General features: G+C 43.4%; 1 protein-coding gene across 2 annotated transcripts in view; it reads right to left on the bottom strand.

The window, feature by feature from the left end:
- Positions 1–6,214: 6,214 nt before the first annotated feature.
- The window catches only part of vps26a (VPS26, retromer complex component A), a 75,156-nt gene continuing 58,496 nt past the window's right edge, over positions 6,215–22,874 (bottom strand). The window contains exons 5-9 of one of the 2 annotated variants that reach the window (XM_043683142.1): positions 19,503–19,667; positions 16,659–16,765; positions 16,489–16,557; positions 9,306–9,448; positions 6,215–7,274 (exon numbers count right to left, since the gene is read on the bottom strand). In XM_043683142.1, the coding sequence (XP_043539077.1) occupies positions 7,164–7,274; positions 9,306–9,448; positions 16,489–16,557; positions 16,659–16,765; positions 19,503–19,667 (595 nt within the window). In that variant the 3' untranslated portion in view covers positions 6,215–7,163. The remainder of the gene's footprint in view (positions 7,275–9,305; positions 9,449–16,488; positions 16,558–16,658; positions 16,766–19,502; positions 19,668–22,874) is intronic. The other variant, XM_043683143.1, reaches the window with a different exon arrangement.

The following is a 22,874-nucleotide window of genomic DNA, read 5'->3' as shown; positions in this document are numbered from 1 at the left end:
TGACCTCTCCGTCCCCACCCCACTCTGGCCTATCACCCTCACCTTGACCTCCTTCCACCTATCGCATTTCCAACGCCCCTCCCCCAAGTCCCTCCTCCCTACCTTTTATCTTAGCCTGCTGGACACACTTTCCTCATTCCTGAAGGGCTTATGTCCGAAACGTCCTGCTCCTTGGATGCTGCCTGACCTGCTGCGCTTTTCCAGCAACACATTTTCAGCTCTGATCTCCAGCATCTGCAGTCCTCACTTTCTCCTACAATGACTTGTCTACAAGGATACTTGGGTCCCTTTGTACATTGGAAAATGTTAATGTCTTACCACTTAAAATACTTTGCATATCTGTTTCTCTTACCAAGAGTGGATAACCTGACATTTTTCTGTATTATATTTTATCTTCCTTGCTCTTGCCCATTAATTAAGCCTGTCCGAATCCTCCTGAATCAACTTTACATCTTTCTCACAACACGCTCCCACTTAGTCTTACACTATTTACAAATTTGGAACTATCACCTTTGGTCCCTACCTCCAAATGATTAAAATCATAAAAGCTAAATATTGCAAGTGCTGCAAACTAAAATCAAAACAAATGCTGGAGAAATTCAGTAGGTCTGGCAGTATGTATGGAGAAACAGAGTTAATTTTTAAGTTTGAATATGACTTCTTTCAAAGTGAAAGTAACTAGAAAATCGTGATTTTTTTTTTGTGTTTTTGACAGAGGGGCAGGAGGAGCAAGTGGAACAGATTGAGGATGCCCAGAGTGAAAAAAAGGGACTGACAAATGGTGGTACAGAAGAGATATGGATATAAATGAATGTGTGGAAATCACAAGATCATAGAATCCATACCACAGAAGTGCTTCACAGGAGGCTCCCAAGCACTGAGGATGTCACCTAGACAGGGGACGAAACGTTTGCAACAAAAACTTCCAGCTCGGCGAACAGAACCACAGCAACAGCAGAATCCATACAGTGTCGAAACAGGCCATTTGGCCCAACAAGTCCACATCGACCCTTCAAAAGAGTAAATCACCAAACCCATTCCCCTACCCTATTATTTGACAATTACGTCTGATGAATGCACCTAATCTCCCCACATCCTTGAACACTATGAGCAATTTAGCACAGTCAATTCACCTAACCTGGAGAAAGTGAGGACTGCAGATGCAGGTCAGGCAGCATCTGACTCTCCAATTCATGTAACCTGCACATCTTTGGACTGTGGGAGGAAACCCACGCAGACGGGGGAGAATGTGCGAATTCCACACAGGCAGTCACCAAAGGCTGAAATCAAACTGGCACTGAGGCAGCAGTGCTAACCACTGAGCCACCATGCCACCCATTAGTCCATTCTGCTGAGAATAGAGTCAAAAAGACAACAGGGCAGGAGTTATGTATTAACAACAGAGGACAGAGATCATACTCTAAAGTTGGGAACTCAATATTGAGTTTTAGAGCCTGCAAAGTGCTCAACCAGAAAGAAAGGTATTGTTCCTCCAGCTTGCACTGAGCTTCTTTACTTCACTGCATCTGATGAAGGACAGAAATGTAACATGGGAGGAAGTTGGAAGATTAGGTCATTCTGGATATAAGTTCATTCACTGGGCTGGAAGGTTCATTATCAGACGTTTCATCACCATACTAGGTCACATCATCAGTGAGCCTTTGGTGAAGTGTTGATGTTATGTCCCGCTTTCTATTTTTGTATTTAGGTTTCTTTGGGTTGGTAATGTCATTTCCTGTTTTTTCTCAAAAAGTGTCCCCACTATCACTAGTATCCTTAACATACAGATGAGGAAGGACTTCATATTGACTGGGATAACACATCCATCCTAGGACATGCCAAACAGAGACAAGCACAAGAATTCCTAGAAGCATGGCATTCCAACTGGAACACTCAACAAACACATCAACTTGGATGCCAACTATCACCTTCTGAGAAAAAGAACAGGAAATGACATCAACTCTAGGAAACCTAAACACAAATAGAAAGTGGGATATGAGTGCTCATCGGAGGTTCACTGATGACATTACGATGATGTAACGTCTAAAAATGAACCTTCCAGCTCAGCAAGCAAACTTACTTCCAGAATCTCAACCCGAGCTACAAATCTTCTCAACACTTCATTCATAAGAATGACCTAATGAGTTGAGTTACAGTGGTCAACTAATCTGCATTAGTTTCACCAATGTAAAGGAGACTGTGTTATGAGCAGTGAATACAATAGACTAAGTTAAAATCACACAACACCAGGTTATAGTCCAACAGGTTTAATTGGAAGCACACTAGCTTTCGGAGCGACGCTCCTTCATCAGGTGATTGTGGAGGGCTCGATCGTAACAATTTATAGCAAAACTTTGCAGTGCGATGTAACTGAAATTATACATTGAAGAATTGATTGTCTGTTAAGCCTTTCATCTGTTAGAATACAGTGATAGTTTCACTTCTTTCATGTGTAAAAGAAGTGAAACTATCACTGTATTCTAACAGATAAAAGGCTTAACAATCAATTTTTCAATATATAATTTCAGTTACATCACACTGCAAATTTTTGCTATAAACTCTGTTACGATCGAGCCCTCTACAATCACCTGATGAAGGAGCGTCGCTCCGAAAGCTAGTGTGCTTCCAATTAAATCTGTTGGACTATAACCTGGTGTTGTGTGATTTTTAACTTTGTACACCCCAGTCCAACACCGGCATCTCCAAATCATGACTACAATAGACTAGATTGAAATAATTACAAGTAAATACTGCTTTACCTGGAGGGTATGCTTGGACCTTGGGCGGCAAGGTGGTGAAAGGGTAAGTTGTAAGCCTTCAGTGATTGCAAGGCAAAGTGCCATGAAGGAATGAAAATGTGTTGCTGGAAAAGCGCAGGTCAGGCAGCATTCAGGGAACAGGAGAATCGACGTTTCGGGCATAAGCCCTTCTTCAGGAAGACAGGCTTATACCCGAAACGTCGATTCTCCTGTTCCCTGGATGCTGCCTGACCTGCTGCGCTTTTCCAGCAACACATTTTCAGCTCTGATCTCCAGCATCTGCAGACCTCACTTTCTCCTGCCATGAAGGAATGAGGAATGATGGAGTGGCCCACTGTACCACAGAGAGAACAGTGTCTGTGAAATGCTGCTGGTAGGAGGGAGGGGAAAATGTGCTTGGTGGTGGCATCCTGTGGGACCTAGTGGAAATGGTGAAGGATGATGCTTTGAATGCAGACTAGAGGAATGGAAAGATAGGACAAAGGGAACTTCATTGTTATTCTGGGAGGAAGGGTAAAGTGACAAGGGCAGAACTGCAGGAGATGGGTAGGACACAACTGAACTTCGTTGCCACAATGGGGGAGTCCTCAGTTGAAGAGGCACTCTGGTGGAAGCATCATCAGAACAAATGTGATGTAGATGGAAAAACTGGGAGAATGGAATGGAATGTTTCCAGGAAACAGGGGAGAGGTGGTGTCATCAGTTAGCAGTGGGTGTCAGGAGATTGTAATGGATATTGATAGATCCCCAGAAATGGAAACAGAAGTTAAAAGGGAGAGAAGAGTCATAGATGGACCAAGTGAAAGTGAGAGGATGGAAATTGCAAACCAGAAGCAGCACCAAAGATGATATTGTTACGTTAAGATGGTGTAGTGGAGTTCTAAGGAGGACTGGAACAACGTATGTTCCACATATACCACACAAAGAAGAGATAAGCATAGCTAGAGCCCACGTGCATATAACTGGCTACACCATTTATCTAGAGAAAGTGAGATGAATTAAAGGGGAAGTTCAAAGTGATGATGTACTCAGCAGGTAAAGGAGGATGATGGTGGATGGGTGCTGTACAGGCCTATTTTCAAGGAAGAGGTGGAGAGCTATCAACTATCAGGATGGGAGAATTGATGGATTGAGAGCCTGTATATCCACAGTAAAGAGGCAGCTACAAAAATGAAATGGGCAATTTTGCAACTGATGTAAGGCATCAGATTAAATCACAAATGTTATGGGAAAGATTGAGCAAGTTGGACATTTGGAGGGGAGGGGAAATGCAATTAAGATAGGAAGAAATAAGTTCAATGGGGCAAGAACAAGCTGTAACAGTGGGTCTGCCAGAGCAGTCCTATTTGTGGATTTTGGGAAAGAGGTAGAAGCAGGCCATGTAGGGTTAGGGTGGGACACTGGGGAGGGGAGATCGCCACATGAGAGGTGGTCAGTGACAGTCCTGGCTGATGTTCAGTGGTGATCATGATCCAGGGAGAGAGAGAAAATGAAGTGTCTGAGAGTTGGCACTCAGCCTCTGCCACATAGAGGTAAGCATACCAAACAACAACAGTACCATCCTTCTGAATATGTTTGATAAAGTTAGGGTTTGAACTGAGGGAGTAGAATGCACCAAATGAGAGAAAAAGCTTAGAGTGAGGGAAGGAAGTGGAGAAATAAAGGCAGCTGATGTCTCATTTGCAGTTGTTGATGAAGAGATCAAGTGGAAGTAATGGCCAGATGCAGGGGTCCAGTTGGAGTGGGGAGTATTGGAGACAGATGAAACAATCTGTTTTGTCGAGAATGGATTCCTGTCCAAGGAATTGGGCATAAAGACTAAGGTGACAAATGAAGAGTTCAATGTTAGGTTGTGCCTGAAATGTATTGAAATGGGGTCCTAAAGGGATAAAACAAAGTCCTTTGCTGATTGTTCAGCATTGAAAGAAGGTCAGAGGGTATACAGTGAATGCAAGGCAAGGGATATGATTTGAAGAAGGAATAGAGTTGGAGGGAAGGGGAGGGGAGGAAGAATCCAAAAAAGGTATCAATACCTTGTAATTTACTGTGAACAGCTGGGGTCCCAAGTACTGAAACTGTGGTATTCTACTCATCACACCCTGCCAATACAAAAATAACGCATTTATTTCTACTATATCTGCCTGTTAGCCTGGTTAGCTTTAATTTTGCTAACCAACTTCATTAAAAGCCTACTGAAAATCCAAGTATATTATGCTCAGAGCCTCTTCAGTTTAATAATTCCATTAATATCATAAAAACTCCAAGCTTTCCAAACACCATCAAACGCACATCATTCAAAACCTTTAGCAGCTCCACAATACCCAAAGATCCCTTCTCTCCCAAACTGCCAGCCCACCCCCAAAAATCAGAAACAAAAAAATCCTCATAACTTCCAAAGTCCAAGCCCAGAAAAAACTCCAAGCCCCTCCTCACCTCCAAAATGCCCAAGACCCCCAAGTCCCAAATTCCCTCATTCAAAACTCCCACAACCCTGAGCCCCAGGTTTTCCCATAAAATTTCAAACATCTAAACCCCTCCCAAAAAAATGTACAAGAAATCACAAAAAGCAGCAAAATGTTCAAACCCCCAAAACAGCAAAAAGCACAAACCTTCAAAACCTCAACTCCCAAAATAGAAAGAGAATCCAGTTCTCACACTCCAAAAAGAAATCCAAAACCAAGAAAATCCAGATCAAATTTCCCTCACTTCCAAGAACCACAACTTACCACTCCTGCCTCTCTTGTTAGGATCACAGAAGTTCATACGTCAGGAAATGTTTCTGTGAATTCAGGAAGCATATAATGGGAAAGTGCATCCTTTCTGGTAATTGTTTTTCCAATCAGGTTTGAATTTCCTCTTCCAATTTCTTTCTTCACAAGGTGTTCCTTACAATTGACAATGGACCCGGGCACCAGCCCAATCCCACAGGCAGTAGATTTGTTTTCCCTTATTTCAAAAGTACTTGCAATTTTGGAACCAGTATCCCCCCACAAGCAACCTCCTTCTTATTTAACATAGATTACAAATCAACATTTTATATAATATCCACTAGCTGAGGGAGTGCCAAGAATTCAGGCAAGGATCCCCAAGATTATCCTAAGATTAAACCATCTCCAGCTTCAACAGTTACTGTTGGTCATTGAAGTATTCTGGATCTGTGGCAGATTTGTTGAATAAGGTGTCATTCTAACAATTCACAATGTTGGTCAATTTGTTTGAATTGAGGAGAAAAATCAGACAAGACTCCTGTTACAGATCTGTTGTCTAGTGACCCCTGCTGGAAATTACACAAATATTGGGAAAAGATTCATCAGCCCTGCCTTCCAGAACTAAATATCCTGTTATAAGTAATCATCTGGTCTGACAGATTGTGCATTTATACTGCATGTTGTGCCAGTACTACCAGTCACTGGGTTCACTGTAGACAGATGTAATAGGTTTGAATTCAAGTGTAATAGGATACACTGGCAAAGACTTTATTGAATATACAGAGGTACATTTCAAAGATGGTATAATACATCTGAAATAACAGTACTTAAAATATTGCCATTTATTTTTCATATCAGACACAGACATGCAGGAAAATATTTGGCATTAACTGGCTTTAAACTGTTCTCAGGCACTTTACAGGAATATGTTGGGAGACAGGACACTCTACTCCTACATTGTGCGGGTACAGTCAGTAATTGCATTTCCACATGGATCAGAATACAGGCCCCAGAACAATGCCTACTCCTCAGTAAATGAGCTGGAAGTCCCCAGCATGTTTGAGTGTGTTGGGGAAAGGGATGCAGGGTGATAAAGACTAGGCTCTGGACACAGTTGAACCCACCCTGCTGTCTTCAATGCAGAGAGAGAGAGAGAGAGAGAGAGAGAGAGAGAGAGAGTTTATAGAACTTGTGTTGCTACTTGGAGCACTGCTAGGAGTTGGAACGTGCCATGTATTTATACAAAGCAACAACAAAAAATATACAAGGCTATCACCAAATTTCAAATCTGTAACCAGCCGGAAATATACAAATAATAAACATACACTCCTGACATCCCTTCTCATCAACAAGCATTAACCTGTATGCTTTAAATGGAGGAAGTGGAATCTATTCTGAACCGATTAAGCATCTGTACAACAAATGCAATTCCCAGGCTTAAATAAATCCACTTCCACACACAAGTACATACAGAACCAACAAACCAACATCTTGCTCAGTGTAGATTTTTAGTGCACAAATTTGAACAAAAATTGCAAAATGTGCAGTATAAAAAGCTAGCTTTAGAGTTCCAGTGTTTAAGAAACCGTTAGTGATCTGCAGAAAGTTTAATATCACAAAGAAATCATGGGATTGTACACAGTGACAATGTCTGTGGCAACTCTGAAAGGGACCATCACCCCGCTTACTCTTTCCCTTATATTTCAGGCTGCTGAGCGGAGGCCTGTGGCTCAGGTGATTCCAAACGTTGATGGAAATTAGTCCGTTTTCTCAACTTCTCAGGAGCTTTCCTCCACAGTACAATCTCCTGTTAAGGAATGAGAACAAGGCAATTGAATGGGCTCAATCCTGTATTTTCACTGCTTACTTTTTTCTTTGATTATAACTAGCTGGTAGCATGCACAGTCATCTGTCCATTCAACCATCCACTCAGCATAAACCCAGACAGAGAGACAGACTAATCACAGATAGTTCTACAATCTTGTGCCAATATTCATATCTCAACATCACAAAATCTGGTCTTTATCACCATGTGTTGTTTAGTTGGAATTTCCTGTGCACAAGTTGACTGCCATGTTTTCTTTATTACAGCAGTAACTATTCTTTTAAAGTATTTGATTCTATACAAAGTACTTAAACATTCCAAGGTTGGAAAAGGCACAATAAAAGCGTAAGAAGAAACTGATAGGACCTCAAATTTCAGAGAATGTGATTTTGAAAACTGAACGTGCAATGGCCTTGGAGGATATTCACATAACAAACTGAACAAGTTCATAGGTTCTGGTGATATCGGAATATCTTGTAGGAGGCAGAGGGGAAAAAATGGCTCCAAACATTTGGAAATTCAGTGGAAAGCTAAAATCTAAGGATTGGACATGGAAAGTAGAACTCTACTTTTGACTGTTGCTGAAATGGATAGAAAACTGGTTGGTAGAGAGGAAACAAGAAGAGTAGGAATAAACAGGTATTTTCCAAATAGCAGGCAGTGATGAGTCAGATACCACAGGGGATCACTGCTAAAACTCAAGCTAATCACAATTTATAATAATAAGGATTTAGAAAGGAAACTAAATGTAATATCTCAATGTTTCCAGAAAGCACAAAGGGTGGGAGGGTGAACTATGTGAAGGATACAGAGGTGCTTCAGTGTAATTTGGACAAATTGAGTGAGTGGACAAATGCAAGATAGATGAAGTAGATCGAGCAATACAAGGCAGCAACAGATTGTAATAAGAGCTGCCTGTCTTTGTACACCAGTCACTGAAAGCAAGCATGCAGGTACAAAAGGCAAATGGTCTGTGTTAACCTTCATAGCAACTGGATTTGAATACAGCAGCAAGGATAGATTTGCTGCAATTATACAGGGCCTTGGTGCGACCACACCTGGAATATTGTGTACAGTTTTGAACTTCTTATCTGAGGAAGGAATCACTTGCTGTAGATGGGGTGCTGCAAAAGCTGACCAGATCAATTCCTGGAATGGCAGAACTGACATAAAAGGAGAGGTTGTTAGGATTATATTCACTGAAGTTCAGATGAGTGAGTGAGAATCTCAGAAACCTATAACATTCTAACAGAACTAAACATGATAAATGCAAGAAGGATGTTCCTGATGACAGGGGAGTCCAGAACCAGAGGTCCCAGTCTAAGGATACAAGGTAAACCATTTTGGGCTGAGATGAGAACTTTCTTCACCTGGAGAATGGTTAGCCTGTGGAAGTAACTACTACAAAAAGCAGATGAAGCCAAAATATTGTATGACTTCAGGGAGGAGTTGGATATGGCACTAGAGCTAAAGTGATCAAATATGGGAGAAAAGCAGGAACAGACTATTGAGTTGGATGATCAGCTATGACCATAATGAATGGCGGAGCAGGCTCGAATGGCTAAGTGGCCTAACCTTGCTCCTATTTTCTATGTAAGAACTGCTGGAGTTTTGATCCAAGAGGAACACTTGGTGAAACAGGCTATTAAGATCAGCCAGCACAAATATTTACTAAACACGTATCTTGGCTATCCTCAGAATTCTCTGGGGAGATGCGGTTTCAAAAAGCACTTCAAGTACAAGAGATACATCATGAAGATAACAACCGTGGCCACAGTATGCACTGAAAAAAAACACCGCAGCAATTAAACAAGGGTGTCACAGCATCAACCCTCAAACCAACTAAATGGATGAGGAAATACCTTCATTTCCAAGCTACTCATCATCTCAACTTGGAATTATATCAGTGTCTAAAACCTGGATACACATAATTAATGATTGACCCCAATTTATATATAAAGGCTGAGTCTCTCAGTGCATTACTCAAATAGGGGGGCTGATCGATTTACATACCTGCTGCTTAAAATACCGTCTATCTTCTTCATCGACTAGAACGAGATTTAAAAAGTAGCGCACAGAAAATTTCTTGTTGACATCCCTCATTGTTGGGGTCAGATCATAGCCTGCCAGGAAGAGCCTGATCGGAATAGATTCACCTTAAACACAAACAAAGAGTTTGAATGCATGAGCTGACTTTACACAGCACTGCTGATAACTTTTCTACCACTCCCAAAGATACTGCTGCTTTGAGAAATATTCTGCAGAAAACAGTCACACTACTTTCTCAAAACTAGGGACTGTGATCAGCAGACATATGCTGCTCCACAGGTAATCCCAATGACCAAACGATATTATTAATCACTCCAGAGCTAAGAAACTTCAGCAAGGTGTTGATCTGGTTTTAACCTAAAATTGAGCCCACTTTCTGAACAGAGCACTGGAGAGTTCAGCAAAGTTTATGTGGAATTGAAGCTTCTTAACTTGTTCCATCCCACATTATATATTGACTAGGTATGAATCACTAGGTAATCTTGGACCCTTCATCAATTCTATCTGACCCAAGTAGTTCATACTTTCAATATGCAGCACTGTTTCTTTTGTGCAGGAGTCAGCCCAGCACATGAGGTAAACAAATACTTGGAAAACTCAAGACTGTGATAGCATATAGCTCCCCTTTTATTCAGCCTTCCCCCATTTTACCTCCACAAAACCTATTACGTTACTAAAAGTTCCCAGCTCTGATGAAAGACCTTGGAACTGAAACATGGAATCTGCTTTACTCACCGATGCAGCTCGACTTAATGAGTGTTTCCAGAATTTCTTTGCAGAAACATCTGGTTAGTGTACACTCACCCCATTATGGAGGTCAGGTTAGTGGATTTGGAGTGGCTGAGTCCTCCTCCAATGGGGAAATACATCTGCCACTTTGCAATAGTTAGAAACACTGTGATCAATACATTCCAATACATCCCCAATGTTCTCTGCCACCAACACAGCCTGGGTCTGAATTCAGTACATTTTCTGAAATGTAGTTTGAAATATAAATGACATTTTCCATAAAGATTTTATTCTCCACTCTATTTATTTCACCAATGCAATAATCAGATATTTGCAATTTAGCTTCACGAGATCTAAGCAGTACAGAAGAGGCGTTCTTGTGGCATAATCCCTAGACCATTCATTTCTATTCTGGGCAACAGGTTCAAATCCCGCCTGGTAGATGGTGGAATTTGAATTCACTAAATGTATGGAATTAAGATTCGAATGAAGACCATGAAACCACTGCCAACTGTCTCACCTGGTCTGGCCTACATATTACTGTGGGTCTGGAGTTAAATGGTTAACTCTTAAAAACCCTCTGAAATGGCCTCACAAGCCAGTCAGTATCAACTGCCACAAAGTCACAACAAGGAAATATAAACAGACCGACCTTTGGTATTTACCTAGACACTGGAAACGACAATAGCAAAACCTCTGCAAAATCCTCCTGAGTAACATTTGGGGGCAAGTGCCAAAATTGGAAGAGCTGTGTGTCGTGGTGTATCCAGGAAGGATTCTTGACTCAATATGTAGATAGACTGAATAGAGGAGAGGCCATATTGGATTTGGTGCTTGGCAACAAACCAGGTCAGGTGTCAGCTCTCTTGGTGGGACAGCATTTCAGTGACAGTGACCCCAACTCCCTGACCATTAACTATAGTCTTGGAGGGGTAGCAGACAGTATGGAAAAGTACTTAATTAAAGGAGGGGGGAATTACAATGCTATTAGGCAAGAACTGTGGAGCATAAATTGGGAACAGATATTCTCAGGGAAATACATAGCAGATATGTGGAAGTTGTTTAGTGAGCAATTGTGAGTGCATGATAGGTTTGTCACACTGAGGCAAGGAAGGGATTGCAGGCTGAAGGAACATTGGATGATAAGAAATGTGAAACATCTAGTCAAGAGGAAAAAGAAGCTTACTCAAGGTTGAGGTAGCAAGGATCAACCTTAGCCCTCCACTCCCTCTGCTCCAACCCCAACCTCACCATCAAACCGGCAGACAAGGGAGGCGCGGTGGTAGTTTGGCGCACCGATCTTTATATTGCTGAAGCTAAACGCCAGCTCGCGGACACCTCCTCCTACTGCCCTCTTGACCATGACCCCACCTCCCACCACCAAACCAGCATCTCCCAGACCATCCGTAACCTCATCACCTCAGGGGATCTCCCATCCACCGCCTCCAATCTCAGTCCCACAACCCCGCACTGCCCGTTTCTACCTCCTGCCCAAAATCCACAAACCTGACTGACCCGGCCGACCCATCGTCTCAGCCTGCTCCTGCCCCACTGAACTCACCTCTGCATACCTCGACACGGTCCTGTCCCCCTTAGTTCAAGAACTCCCCACGTACGTTCGGGACACCACCCACACCCTCCATCTCCTCCATGATTTGCGCTTCCCTGGCCCCCAACGCCTTATCTTCACCATGGACATCCAGTCCCTATACACCTCCATCCCCCATCACGAAGGCCTCAAAGCCCTCCGCTTCTTCCTTTCCCGCCGAACCATCCAGTACCCTTCCACTGACACCCTCCTTCGACTGACTGGACTGGTCCTCACTCTGAACAACTTCTCTTTCCAATCCTCCCACTTCCTCCAGACCAAAGGAGTAGCCATGGGCACCCGCATGGGCCCCAGCTATGTCTGCCTCTTTGTTGGATATGTGGAACAAATCTTCGCAGCTACACTGGCACCACCCCCCACCTTTTCCTCCGCTACATCGATGACTGTATCGGCGCTACCGCGTGCTCCCACGAGGAGGTTGAACAGTTCATCCACTTTACTAACACCTTCCACCCCGACCTCAAAATTTACCTGGACCATCTCAGACTCTTCCCTCCCCTTCCTAGACCTCTCCATTTCTTTCTCGGATGACCGACTCAACATGGACGTTTACTATAAACCGACCGACTCCCACAGCTACCTAGATTACACCTCCTCCCACCGTGCCCCCTGTAAAAACGCCATCCCATATTCCCAATTCCTTCGCCGCATCCGCTCCCAGGAGGACCAATTCCAATACCGAACAACCCACATGGCCGCCTTCTTCAAAGACCGCAATTTCCCCTCAGACGTGGTTGACGATGCTCTCCACCGCATCTCCTCCACTTCCCGCTCATCCGTCCTTGAACCCCGCCCCTCCAATCGCCACCAGGACAGAACCCCACTGGTGCTCACCTTCCACCCCACCAACCTCCAGATACATCGTATCATACGTCATCATTTTCGCCACCTCCAAACAGACTCCACCACTAAGGATATATTTCCCTCCCCAGCCCTATCAGTGTTCCGGAAAGACCACTCCCTCCGCGACTCCCTCGTTAGATCCACACCCCCCACCAACCCAACATCCACTCCCGGCACCTTCCCCTGCAACCGCAAGAAATGCAAAACTTGCGCCCACACCTCCCCCCTCACTTCCCTCCAAGGCGCCAAGGAATCCTTCCATATCCATCAGAAATTCACCTGCACCTCCACACACACCATTTACTACATCCACTGCACCCGATGTGGCCTCCTATACATTGGGGAGAGAGAGGCTGCCTACCTGCAGAACGTTTCAGAGAACACCTCTGGGACACCTGGACCAACCAACCCAACCGCCTCGTGGCTGAACACTTCAACTCCCCCTCTGCCAAGGACATGCAGGTCCTTGGCCTCCTCCATTGTCAGACCATGGCAACACGACACCCGGAGGAAGACCGCCTCATTTTCCGCCTAGGAACCCTCCAACCACAAGGGAAGAATGCAGATTTCTCCAGCTTTCTCATTTCCCCTCCCCCCACCTTATCTCAGTCCCAACCCTCAGACTCAGCACCGCCTTCTTGACCTGCAATCTTCTTCCCGACCTCTCCGCCCCCCACCCCCTCTCCGGCCTATCACCCTCACCTTAACCTCCTTCCACCTATCGCATTCCCAACGCCCCTCCCCCAAGTCCCTCCTCCCTACCTTTTATCTTAGCCTGCTTGGCACACCCTCCTCATTCCTGAAGAAGGGCTTATGCCCGAAATGTCGATTTCCTGCTCCTTTGCTGCCTGACCTGCAGCGCTTTTCCAGCAACACATTTTTCAGTTCTGATCTCCAGCATCTGCAGTCCTCACTTTCTCGTAGCAAGGATCAGCCAGGGGTCTAAAGGGTTACAAGTTAGCCATGAAGAATGGACTTAGGAGAGGTAGGAGGGGGGCATGAAAAAGCCTTGGCAGGTAGGATTAAGGAAAACTTCAAGGCATTCTACACTTACATGAGGAACATGAAGGCCAGATTGAGGGTAGGGCAGATCAAGGATAGTGGGATCAGGGATAATCAGAGAAACTTGTGCCTGGAGTTGGAGGAGATAGGCAAGGTCCTTAATGAATACGTTGCTTCAGTATTCACTAGTGAGAGGGACCTTGTCGTTTGTGAGGGCAGTGTAAAACAGAATGAAACCAAAAGAGAAAATGTTGGAAGATCTCAGCAGCTCTGGCAGCATTTGTAAGGAGAGAAAAGAGCTGCTGTTGAGTCTAACCGACCCTTTGGCCAGCATCCGCAGCAATGTGCTTTTATCCTGTGTAAAACAGACCAGGGCGCGGAGGAGGGCGCTTTGAAAAATAAGATAGACAAGTCCCCTGGGCCAGACAGGATACACCCAAAGTTAGTACAGGAAGTGAGGGAAGAGATTGCTGAGTCTTTGGTGATGATCTTTGCATTTCTACCAGATAATTGGAGGTGGCAAATGTTATTCTCTCATTCAAGAAAGGGAATTACAGACCAGTCAGTCTTATGGTGGTGGTGGGAAAATTATTGGAGAGGATTCTGAGAGACAGGATAGCCAGCATGGCTTTGAGTGGGGCTGGAGTGGAGAGCAGGTCATGCCTCGCAAGCCTTACTGAATTCTTTGAGAATGTGACAAAACACATTGAAGAAGGTAGAGCAGTGAATGTGGTATATATGGATTTTAGCAAGGCATTTGATAAGGTGCCCTATGGTAGGCTCACTCAGGATGTAAGGAGGCATGAGATACAGATAAACCTGTCTGTCTGGATACATAATTGGCTAGCCCATAGACGACAGAGGGTGGTCATAGATGGAAAGCATTCAGCCTGAAGCTCTGTAACCAGTGATGTTCTGCAGGTCCTGGGACCTCTGCTTTTTGTGATTTTTATAATTGACTTGGATGAGGAAGTGGAAGAGTAGATTAGTAAGTTTGGCAATGAACGTTAGTGGATAGTGTGGAGGGCTGTTGAAGGTTGCAACGGGACATTGACAGGATGCAAAGCTGAGCTGAGAAATGGCAGTTTGAATTCAACCTGGAAAGGTATAAAGTGATTCAGAGGACAGTCATTTCATCTCCAGGACATCACTGCAGGAGTTCCTCAGTCTCAGACACGACTAATCTCAGCTGCTTCAATGAACTTCCCTCTGCCAAAAAGTCAGAAGTGAATATGTTTGCCAACAATTGCTCAGCATGATTCAGGACCCCTCGGATACTGAAACATTTGAGAACATGTTCAAATGCAACAAGACCTGGACAGTATCCAGATTCATTCCTGAAGAAGGGCTTATACCCAAAACGTCGATTCTCCTGCTCCTTTGATGCTGCCTGACCTGCTGCGCTTTTCCAGCAGTATCCAGGCTTGGGCTGAAGTGACAATTCACATCTCTCAAATGCTAGGCAAAGACCACCTCTGTTAAGAGATGATATAACCATCACCCCTTAACATTCAATGGTGTTATCATTAACACTTGCTTCACTATTAACATCCTGGGGAGTTATCATTGACCAGAAAGTCAACCAGACTCACCATATAATTGCCATGGCTACAAAAACACGTCAGAGGTTAGGAATACTGCAGCAAATAACTCATTTCCTAATTCTTCAAAGTCTGTCCACTATCTAAAAGGCACAAGGTATGATGGAGTAATTCCCACTTGCCTAGATGGCTGCAGCTCCAACAACACAAGATGTTTGACAACATTCAGGACAAAGCAGCCCACATGACTGGCACCATATCCACAAACATCCACTCTCTCCACAACACTATGCTTAGTAGCAGCAGTATGTACTATCTACAAGATGAACTGCAAAAATTTACCAAAGATTCTGAGACAGCACTTTCAAAGCCCATGACCACTTCCATCTAAGAGGCAAGAGCAGCAGATACTTGGAAACACCACCTGCAGGTTCTCCTCCAAGCCACTCACCAGTCTAATTTGGGAATATATTGGGTTCCTTCACTATCACTGGAATTCCCTCCAGAATTGTGGGTCTACCTACAGCACATGACTGCAGTCAAGATGACAGCTCATCACCATCTTCTCATGCCAACTAGGGACAGGTAACAAATGCTGGCTCAGTTAGCAAAACCCACATTTCACAAGTGAATAAAAACAGCAATAATCTGAAGGATTCTATGTTGAAGTTCTCAAATGTATCAGTCATTCACCTCAAAGATTCAACAGAAGCATTGAAAGCTTGTTCTTCCTTCACTGCTGTACAGTGGATGGACTCTGCTGTGGTTGACAGACTAGTAGCAAGAGTTAGCTCTCAGGACCCGTATACTTGAGCTGAACAGTCACTTCAGCCAACATCCTCACCCCATTAGGTCATGCTAACTACACCTTCATCAGTGACAGGCACATAGCCACCAATGCTTCATCATGCTGGTGCACAATTAAAAATAGTCTGTCCGGAGACAAAGCTCTGTGAGATTCCATAGTTCAATGTCACAATCACATTGTATCTCAACGAACCAAAAGACATAGCTCAAACTGAGAAGTAGCAAGCAGTGACCAAGAATTCCAAACCAAAGAAATCAATATCCTCTTCACATGTCAACATTGACCAGACTAAAGTCTGTGCTCTTCAGTACTCTTACATTATTTATTGGTAAATCATTAAAAGTAACCAAATGGCTTGTGAAACTAGTTAAAATATGTGGAACAACTAGCTGCAAGAGAAATATCCTGGAGACAGGGCAAGAAGGGGAATAAAATAAATGTCTGAAAGACAAGTTTAATATGTATACTTTATTTTGTGCAGAAATGAGCTCCCTTCCTCAACCACTTCCTAATGAGCCTGCTCCAATTTCTCAGAAGCTGACCAACCTTGTTTTAGTCCAACAAAGGGTGTTTAGGTTTCAGTGGAGATAGTTATAATGGAGCTAGACACCTCACCTTTAACAGGAGCTCCATCCATTATTTCATACTTTGCAATAGTTTCCGTCTCTGTGGTTGTGCTGGGCCCTAGTCAAAAAAGAAGCAACACTCATCAGACAGCAGAGTATCCTGGTGCCAGACAACAGTGCACATTGAATCCAACAGAAGGTTCACATTGTTCTCCTTACCAATACCGGTGATCTCTTTTTTGATCAGCTGAAGTTCCATATGTTGGATTTTGATTCTCACCAATAGGAAATAGATCTTACCAACAATCACATCCTTCAAGTGATATCTATTAACAAAGCAAAATCAAACCTGGTATTATGATCCCAGATGATGACAATTCTGAACAAGTCAAATTCCAGAGACATGGCTTGGTAGACCATAAGTTTTATACTTGTGATTTGGGTATCGTAGTGGTCAGTCACTGAACATATTCAAAATAGGCTGGGATATACATTTAAAGAAGATAAGCTTTTGCACAAAAGGTTGATAAAGAAAATCAAATACATTTCATAGCCAGACGGCATGAAGAATAATCCCAAAGAAAATGTATATGCTTTATATTTTCACAGAAATTATTTTAAAAATGGACAATGTTGATGGATACAACATGGTCGAGGCTAAGTAAATGATCATACTTCTAGAAGCTTCTGAGTGCATTGGATAGATATTGTCCAAAACTGACACAAGGGGGCTGGTAACAAGCAGTCGGCCTCCACCCAGCTCTGGATAATTGAAAATAGCATGAGTCATTTGAAAAGTAAATGCAATCCAAAAGCAGGGTTTGGTGTACTTCAGTAAAGGCCAGAGGTAAAAAGGACGAGGAGCTAATCAAGCAATGCCTCACTGTCTCAGAACTGGAGGGGGGTTCCAAATCCCCATTCAGCAGTCCCTCCAAGCTACACACACAGTGGCTCCAAGGATCCATGCATATGACTGATGTGCCAACATCATTCACAGAATTGACTTCTTTTTCCAGAAGTCGATGCCACAAGTGAACCTTTGAGGTCTGCGGAAGTTTTTATATTAGATTCCCTACAGTATAAAAACAGGTCCTTTGGCCCAACAAGTCCGCACTGACCCTCCAAAGAGTAACCATTCCAGATCCATTCCCCTACCCTACATTTACAAACACATTAACAAACAGATAGATTTCGACCCCATTTACCAACCTGTCAGAAACAGAACGAGAAGTGATATCACCCACCACAACACCCCAAGACACAAATAGTAGGCAGGACAGTACACCAGCGCTTCACTGGAAGTTCACATGGTGATGAAACGTCCGAGAACAAACCACCACCTCAACGAACAGATAACCTAACCTACAACCCAAAATTAAAGTGTTCTCCAAAATCCCAAAAAATACGTGTGGTCTCACCAAGGCCCTCTAGAGCTAAATCTCCCCACTATCTATATAATAGGATACAAGCAAAATCCTTCGAATGCTGGAAATCTGAAATAAAAAAATGTGTTGGAGAAACTCACAGGTCAGGCACCACCTGTGGAGACAGAAACAGATGTAATGTTTCAAATCTGGTACGAAAAGTCAGATTAGACTAAAAATGTTAACTCAATTTCCCTCTCTCCAGATGCTGCCATATCTGTTGAATCCCTTCAGCACTTTTTAAAAATCCAAATCCTGGGGGGTACCACTAACCAGAAACTGAACTGGACTGGCCAGAAAAATCGTGAGTAAAGAGCAGGTCACCTTGTCTCCCCAAACCCTGTCCACCAACTACAAGGCACAAATCAAGAACATGATAAAACACTCCCCAGTTCATAGCAGTTCAAATAACACAAGAGGCTTGACACTATTCAGGACAAAACAGCCGAACTGAATGGCACCCCAAACTCAACCTTCAACGCTCACTCCCTTCACCAACTGTGGCAGCGGTGTGTACAATCTACAAGATGTACTTCAGTAACTTACCAAGGTTTCTTCCAAACCCCATGAGCTTTTCCCCTAAATGGCTGAGAGCAGTAGATCCATCAAAACACACCACCCAGCAGTTCCTCTCACAATCATTCCACCACCTGATTTGGGCAGACTTGCACTTGTACTTTCACAACTACTGGGTATTCCATATTAGTTTATCAGCTAATGAGGTACTGTTGAGAATGTAGAGAAGAAAACAATTTGCACACATCAAGCTTCACAAACATATTAACCAGATAATCTGTTTTTGTAATGTTGATCTGTGGGTTAAATATTGGCCAGTACCCTGCATTTCTTTGAAGTAGTGCTAAGGGATCTTTTGTGCCCACTAGACAGGGCCTTGGTTTGAGAGTTCAATAAAAAAAAGTGGCACTTTCAACAGTGCTAAGTACTGCAGAGGAGTTTCGACCAACATTTATCTCCCCAGATGGTGTACATTTTTGGGATCCTTGTGCAAGGGAAGATATACTGACATGGGAGGCTGACCAGGGAAGGTTCACCAGCTTGAAACGGTGGGGGTGGGGAGGAGAGGAGAGGTGTTGGAGGGACTTTCTTATCAAGAAAGGCTGAATTGGTTGGGCTAGTACTCACTCAAGTTTAGAAGAATGAGGGATGATTTTATTGAAACGTACAAATTTTTTTAATGGGCTTTCATGTTGTTTCCCCATTGTAGGGCATTGTAAGACTACTGGGCATAATCTCAGAATAAAGGGTCAGCCATTTAAGACAGTTGAGTTGAAATTTCTTCTCTCAAGAGGGTAGTGAATTTATGGAATTCTTTAACGGAGGGGGTTGTCAAAGCTCAAACGTTGAGATAGACAGATCTTTAGTCATTAAGGATATAGAAGATTGTCAGTAAAGGCAAGAAAGCGGAGTTGAGGATTATCAGGTCAGTTACAATCGCATTGAATGACAGAGCAGACTCAATAGGTCAAATGGACTACTTCTACATCTTATAGTCCTGGAGTGGGACCTGAAACTATAACTTTGCGACTCAGAGGCATGACTGAATGGCTGATACACCTAACAATGTAAGTGAGAACCAAGATTCAAATCTAAAGCATTATCTCCAAACACTGTGACTCACTTTGATTTGTTATATTCAAACTCTATGTGTAAGCAGTCTTCAATGCCCACTTCCATTTTGATGGAGTTGTTGACATCTGGATATGTGGCGAGCTGGTGCACAATCAGATCATATTCCTTTACCAAGTCACTTAAGCTTCGCACTATTGTTACTCTCAGAAAATATCTGGAGGGAAAGGAAAGCAGTAAATGAGATCACTGGCTTACAAGTAGAATCTCAGAAATAATCTCAAAATAAAGCTGAAAGCCCATAACAATCAGGATGCTACTTTCCTGACACCATATCGACAATGGGCTATAAATAAAGAAGAAAAAAAAAGCAGCGTCAATTTACTCCTGGCTGGAAATCCCGCGTAGCAGTTTAAACTTAAAGCCTTTGCAATCCTTTGATGAGTTTTTAAAAATGTTTCTGCAATAAAGATAAGCAATCCACCTGTGGTTGAGGTCAGAGTTTCACATGTCAGACCAGCTTTTCGCAGAGAATAAAGGAAGGAAGGAACATGCGTGATCAGAGATATTCACCACGACATCAGGAGAACTCCCTAGCTCTTAGAGTGTTATGGGGCCTTCTACCATCTGAGGGAGCAGGTTAAAGTTTACTCCAAACAAGCAACATTTCCAATAATGTGGCACTCCTTCAGTACAGTGAAGTGTTAAACCTATAAACTTCTGCCTCCGGTCTGAGTGCTACTCCCAGAGTTCCAGCTAAGGGAGTACATAATGAAGATGCCCTTCATTGTCTTGGAGATACTATCTTGAAATTCCTGCCTAATTGCATTTTGAGAGCACCATTACCAAAACAATCCAGGTGAAGCCTTACCAATATCTCTGGGTAATAAAGGCTGAATTGGAAGATCAGTCTCACCAGCATCATAAGAAATTAACAAGGGCAGTTTGAACAGATGAATGGGGAAGGAGTATTGATTGACACGTGGAGATGTCTCCATGATAACAATGATATCACACTACTGGAGGAGGAACAGGACTGGCAACTCAATATTCTGGGGCACAGAATCTTCAGGCAAGATGGGTGGGCGGGAAAGCTTTGCCACAAAAGAGGAAGGGGTGTTGCAATATTGATCAAGGAGTCAATTACCACAGTAAGGAGGGATAATATTGCTAATCAGTGATAGTACCACAGCTACAGAAAGGGAGATCGTCGAGGAGGGTTTGTCCACAGAGTCAGTGTGGGTGTAAGTCAGCAACAGAAAAGGAAAAGTCACTTTAATGGGAAGATTTTTTTTAACAAAAAATACAGGCCCCAAAGTAGCAACAGAGACAGAGGAGCAGATTGAGAGGCAGATTTTGGAAATGTGTAGAAGTAACAGGGTTGTCATCATGGGTGACCTTAACTTCCCAAATATAAATTGGAACCTACTTAGTTCAAATAGTTTGGATGGAGCAGTTTTTTGTCAAATGTGTTCAGGAAGGGTTCCTGAAGCAATATGTAAATAGACTGAACAGTGGGAGGCCATTTTTGTTTTGGTGCTCGACAACGAATCATGTCAGGTATCCGATCTCTCAGCAGAAAGCATTGCAGTGATAGTGATCACAACTCCATAACCTTTATATACTCATGGATAAGGATAGGAGCAGATGGTAGGAGAAAGCATTTAATTGGGAGAGGGGGGAATTAGGCAGGAACTGGGGCACCTAGATTGGGAACAGATGTTCTCAGGAAAATGCACAACAGAAATGTGGAGGTTGTTTAGGAAGCACCTGCTGGCAGTGAGACAAACCTGTCCAGCACCGAGACAAGGAAGGGATGGTAGGTTGAAAGAACCTTGGGTGACAAGACATATGGAACATCTAGTCAAGAGAAAGAAGGATGCTTATTTAAGGTTGAGGAGGCAAGGATCAGACAAGGCTTTAGAGGGTTACAAGGTAGCCAGGAAGGAACTGAAGAATGGACTTAGAAGAGCTAGAAGAGGGCATGAAAAATCTTTAGTGAGTAGGATTAAGGAAAACCCCAAGGCATTCTACATTTACGTGAGGAACAGGGGGATGGCTAGAGTGAGGGTAGGTCTAATCAGGGATAGTGGAACTTGCGCCTGGAGTCGAAAGAAGGGGAGGTCCTTAACATGTACTTTGCTTCAATATTCACTACTGAGGGGGACCTTGATGTTTCCGAGGACAGCATGAATGACTGATATGCTAGATAAGGTTGATATTAGGAAGGAGGATGTGCTGGAAATTTTGAAAAACATAAGGATTGATAAGTCCTCTGGGCCAGACAGGATATACCCTCGGTTTCTACAGGAAGCGAGGGAAGAGATTGCTGCACCTTTGGCAATGACCTTTGCGCCCTCACTGTCCAGTGGAGTAGTACCAAATGATTGGAGGGTGGCAAATGTTATTCCCTTGATCAAGAAAGGGAATAGAGATAATCCTGGGAATTAGAGACCATTCAGTCTTACGTCTGTGATGTGAAAAATATTGGAGAGGAATCTGAGAGACAGGATTTATGATTACTTGGAAAACCATAGTTTGATCTGAGATCGTCAACATGCCTTTTAGAGCTAGGTCAGACAGATTCCTGATGAAGGGCTTATGACTGAAACATCAATTCTCCTGTTCCTCAGATGCGGCTTATCCCTCTGTTTTTCCAGCAACACACTCTATTCTGATCTGCAGTCCTCACTTTCTCCCATGAATTTGAAGGGGGCAGAATTCTTTGAGAATGTGACAAAATACATTGATGAACGTAGACCAGTGGATGTGGCATACGTGGATTTTAACAAGGCTTTTGATAAGGTTTCCCATGGTAGGCACATTCAGAAAGGAAAGGGGCATAGTTTACAAGCAAATCTGTGTCTGGATACAGAATTGGTTGGCCCATGGATGACAGAGGGTGGCGGTTGATGGAAAGCATTCAGCGTGGATCCTGCTGAGCAGTGGTGTTTTGCAGGGATCTGTTCGGAGACGTCTACTCTGTGATTTGATGAGGAGGTGGAAGTTTGCCAATGACATGAAGATTGGTAGACTTATGGATAGCATGGAGGGCTGTCGCAAGTTGCAACAAGACGTTGACAGGATGCAGAACTGGGCTGAGATGTGGCAGATGGTGTTCAACCTGGAAAAGTGTGAAGTGACTCGCTTTGGAAGGTTGAATTTGACTGTTAGATTCTTGGCGGTGTGGAGGAACAGAGGCATCATGGGGACCATCTCCATTGATCCCTCAAAGTTGCCACCCAAGTTGACAGGGTTGTTAAGAAGGCATTTGGTGCGCTGATTTTCATTAGCAGGGGGATTGAGTTTAAGAACTGCGAGGTTATGCTGCAGCTCCATAGAGTCCCAGTTAGACCACACTTTGTTCAGTTCTGGTTGCCTCATTACAGGAAAGATGTTGTAGCTTTAAAAGATGGTGCACAGG

The sequence above is a fragment of the Chiloscyllium plagiosum genome, chromosome 46 (genome assembly GCF_004010195.1).
Source record: "Chiloscyllium plagiosum isolate BGI_BamShark_2017 chromosome 46, ASM401019v2, whole genome shotgun sequence".
Classification (NCBI taxonomy): domain Eukaryota; kingdom Metazoa; phylum Chordata; class Chondrichthyes; order Orectolobiformes; family Hemiscylliidae; genus Chiloscyllium; species Chiloscyllium plagiosum.
Note: the sequence above shows the minus strand (reverse complement) of the source record. Positions and strands in the feature narration are given on the sequence as shown.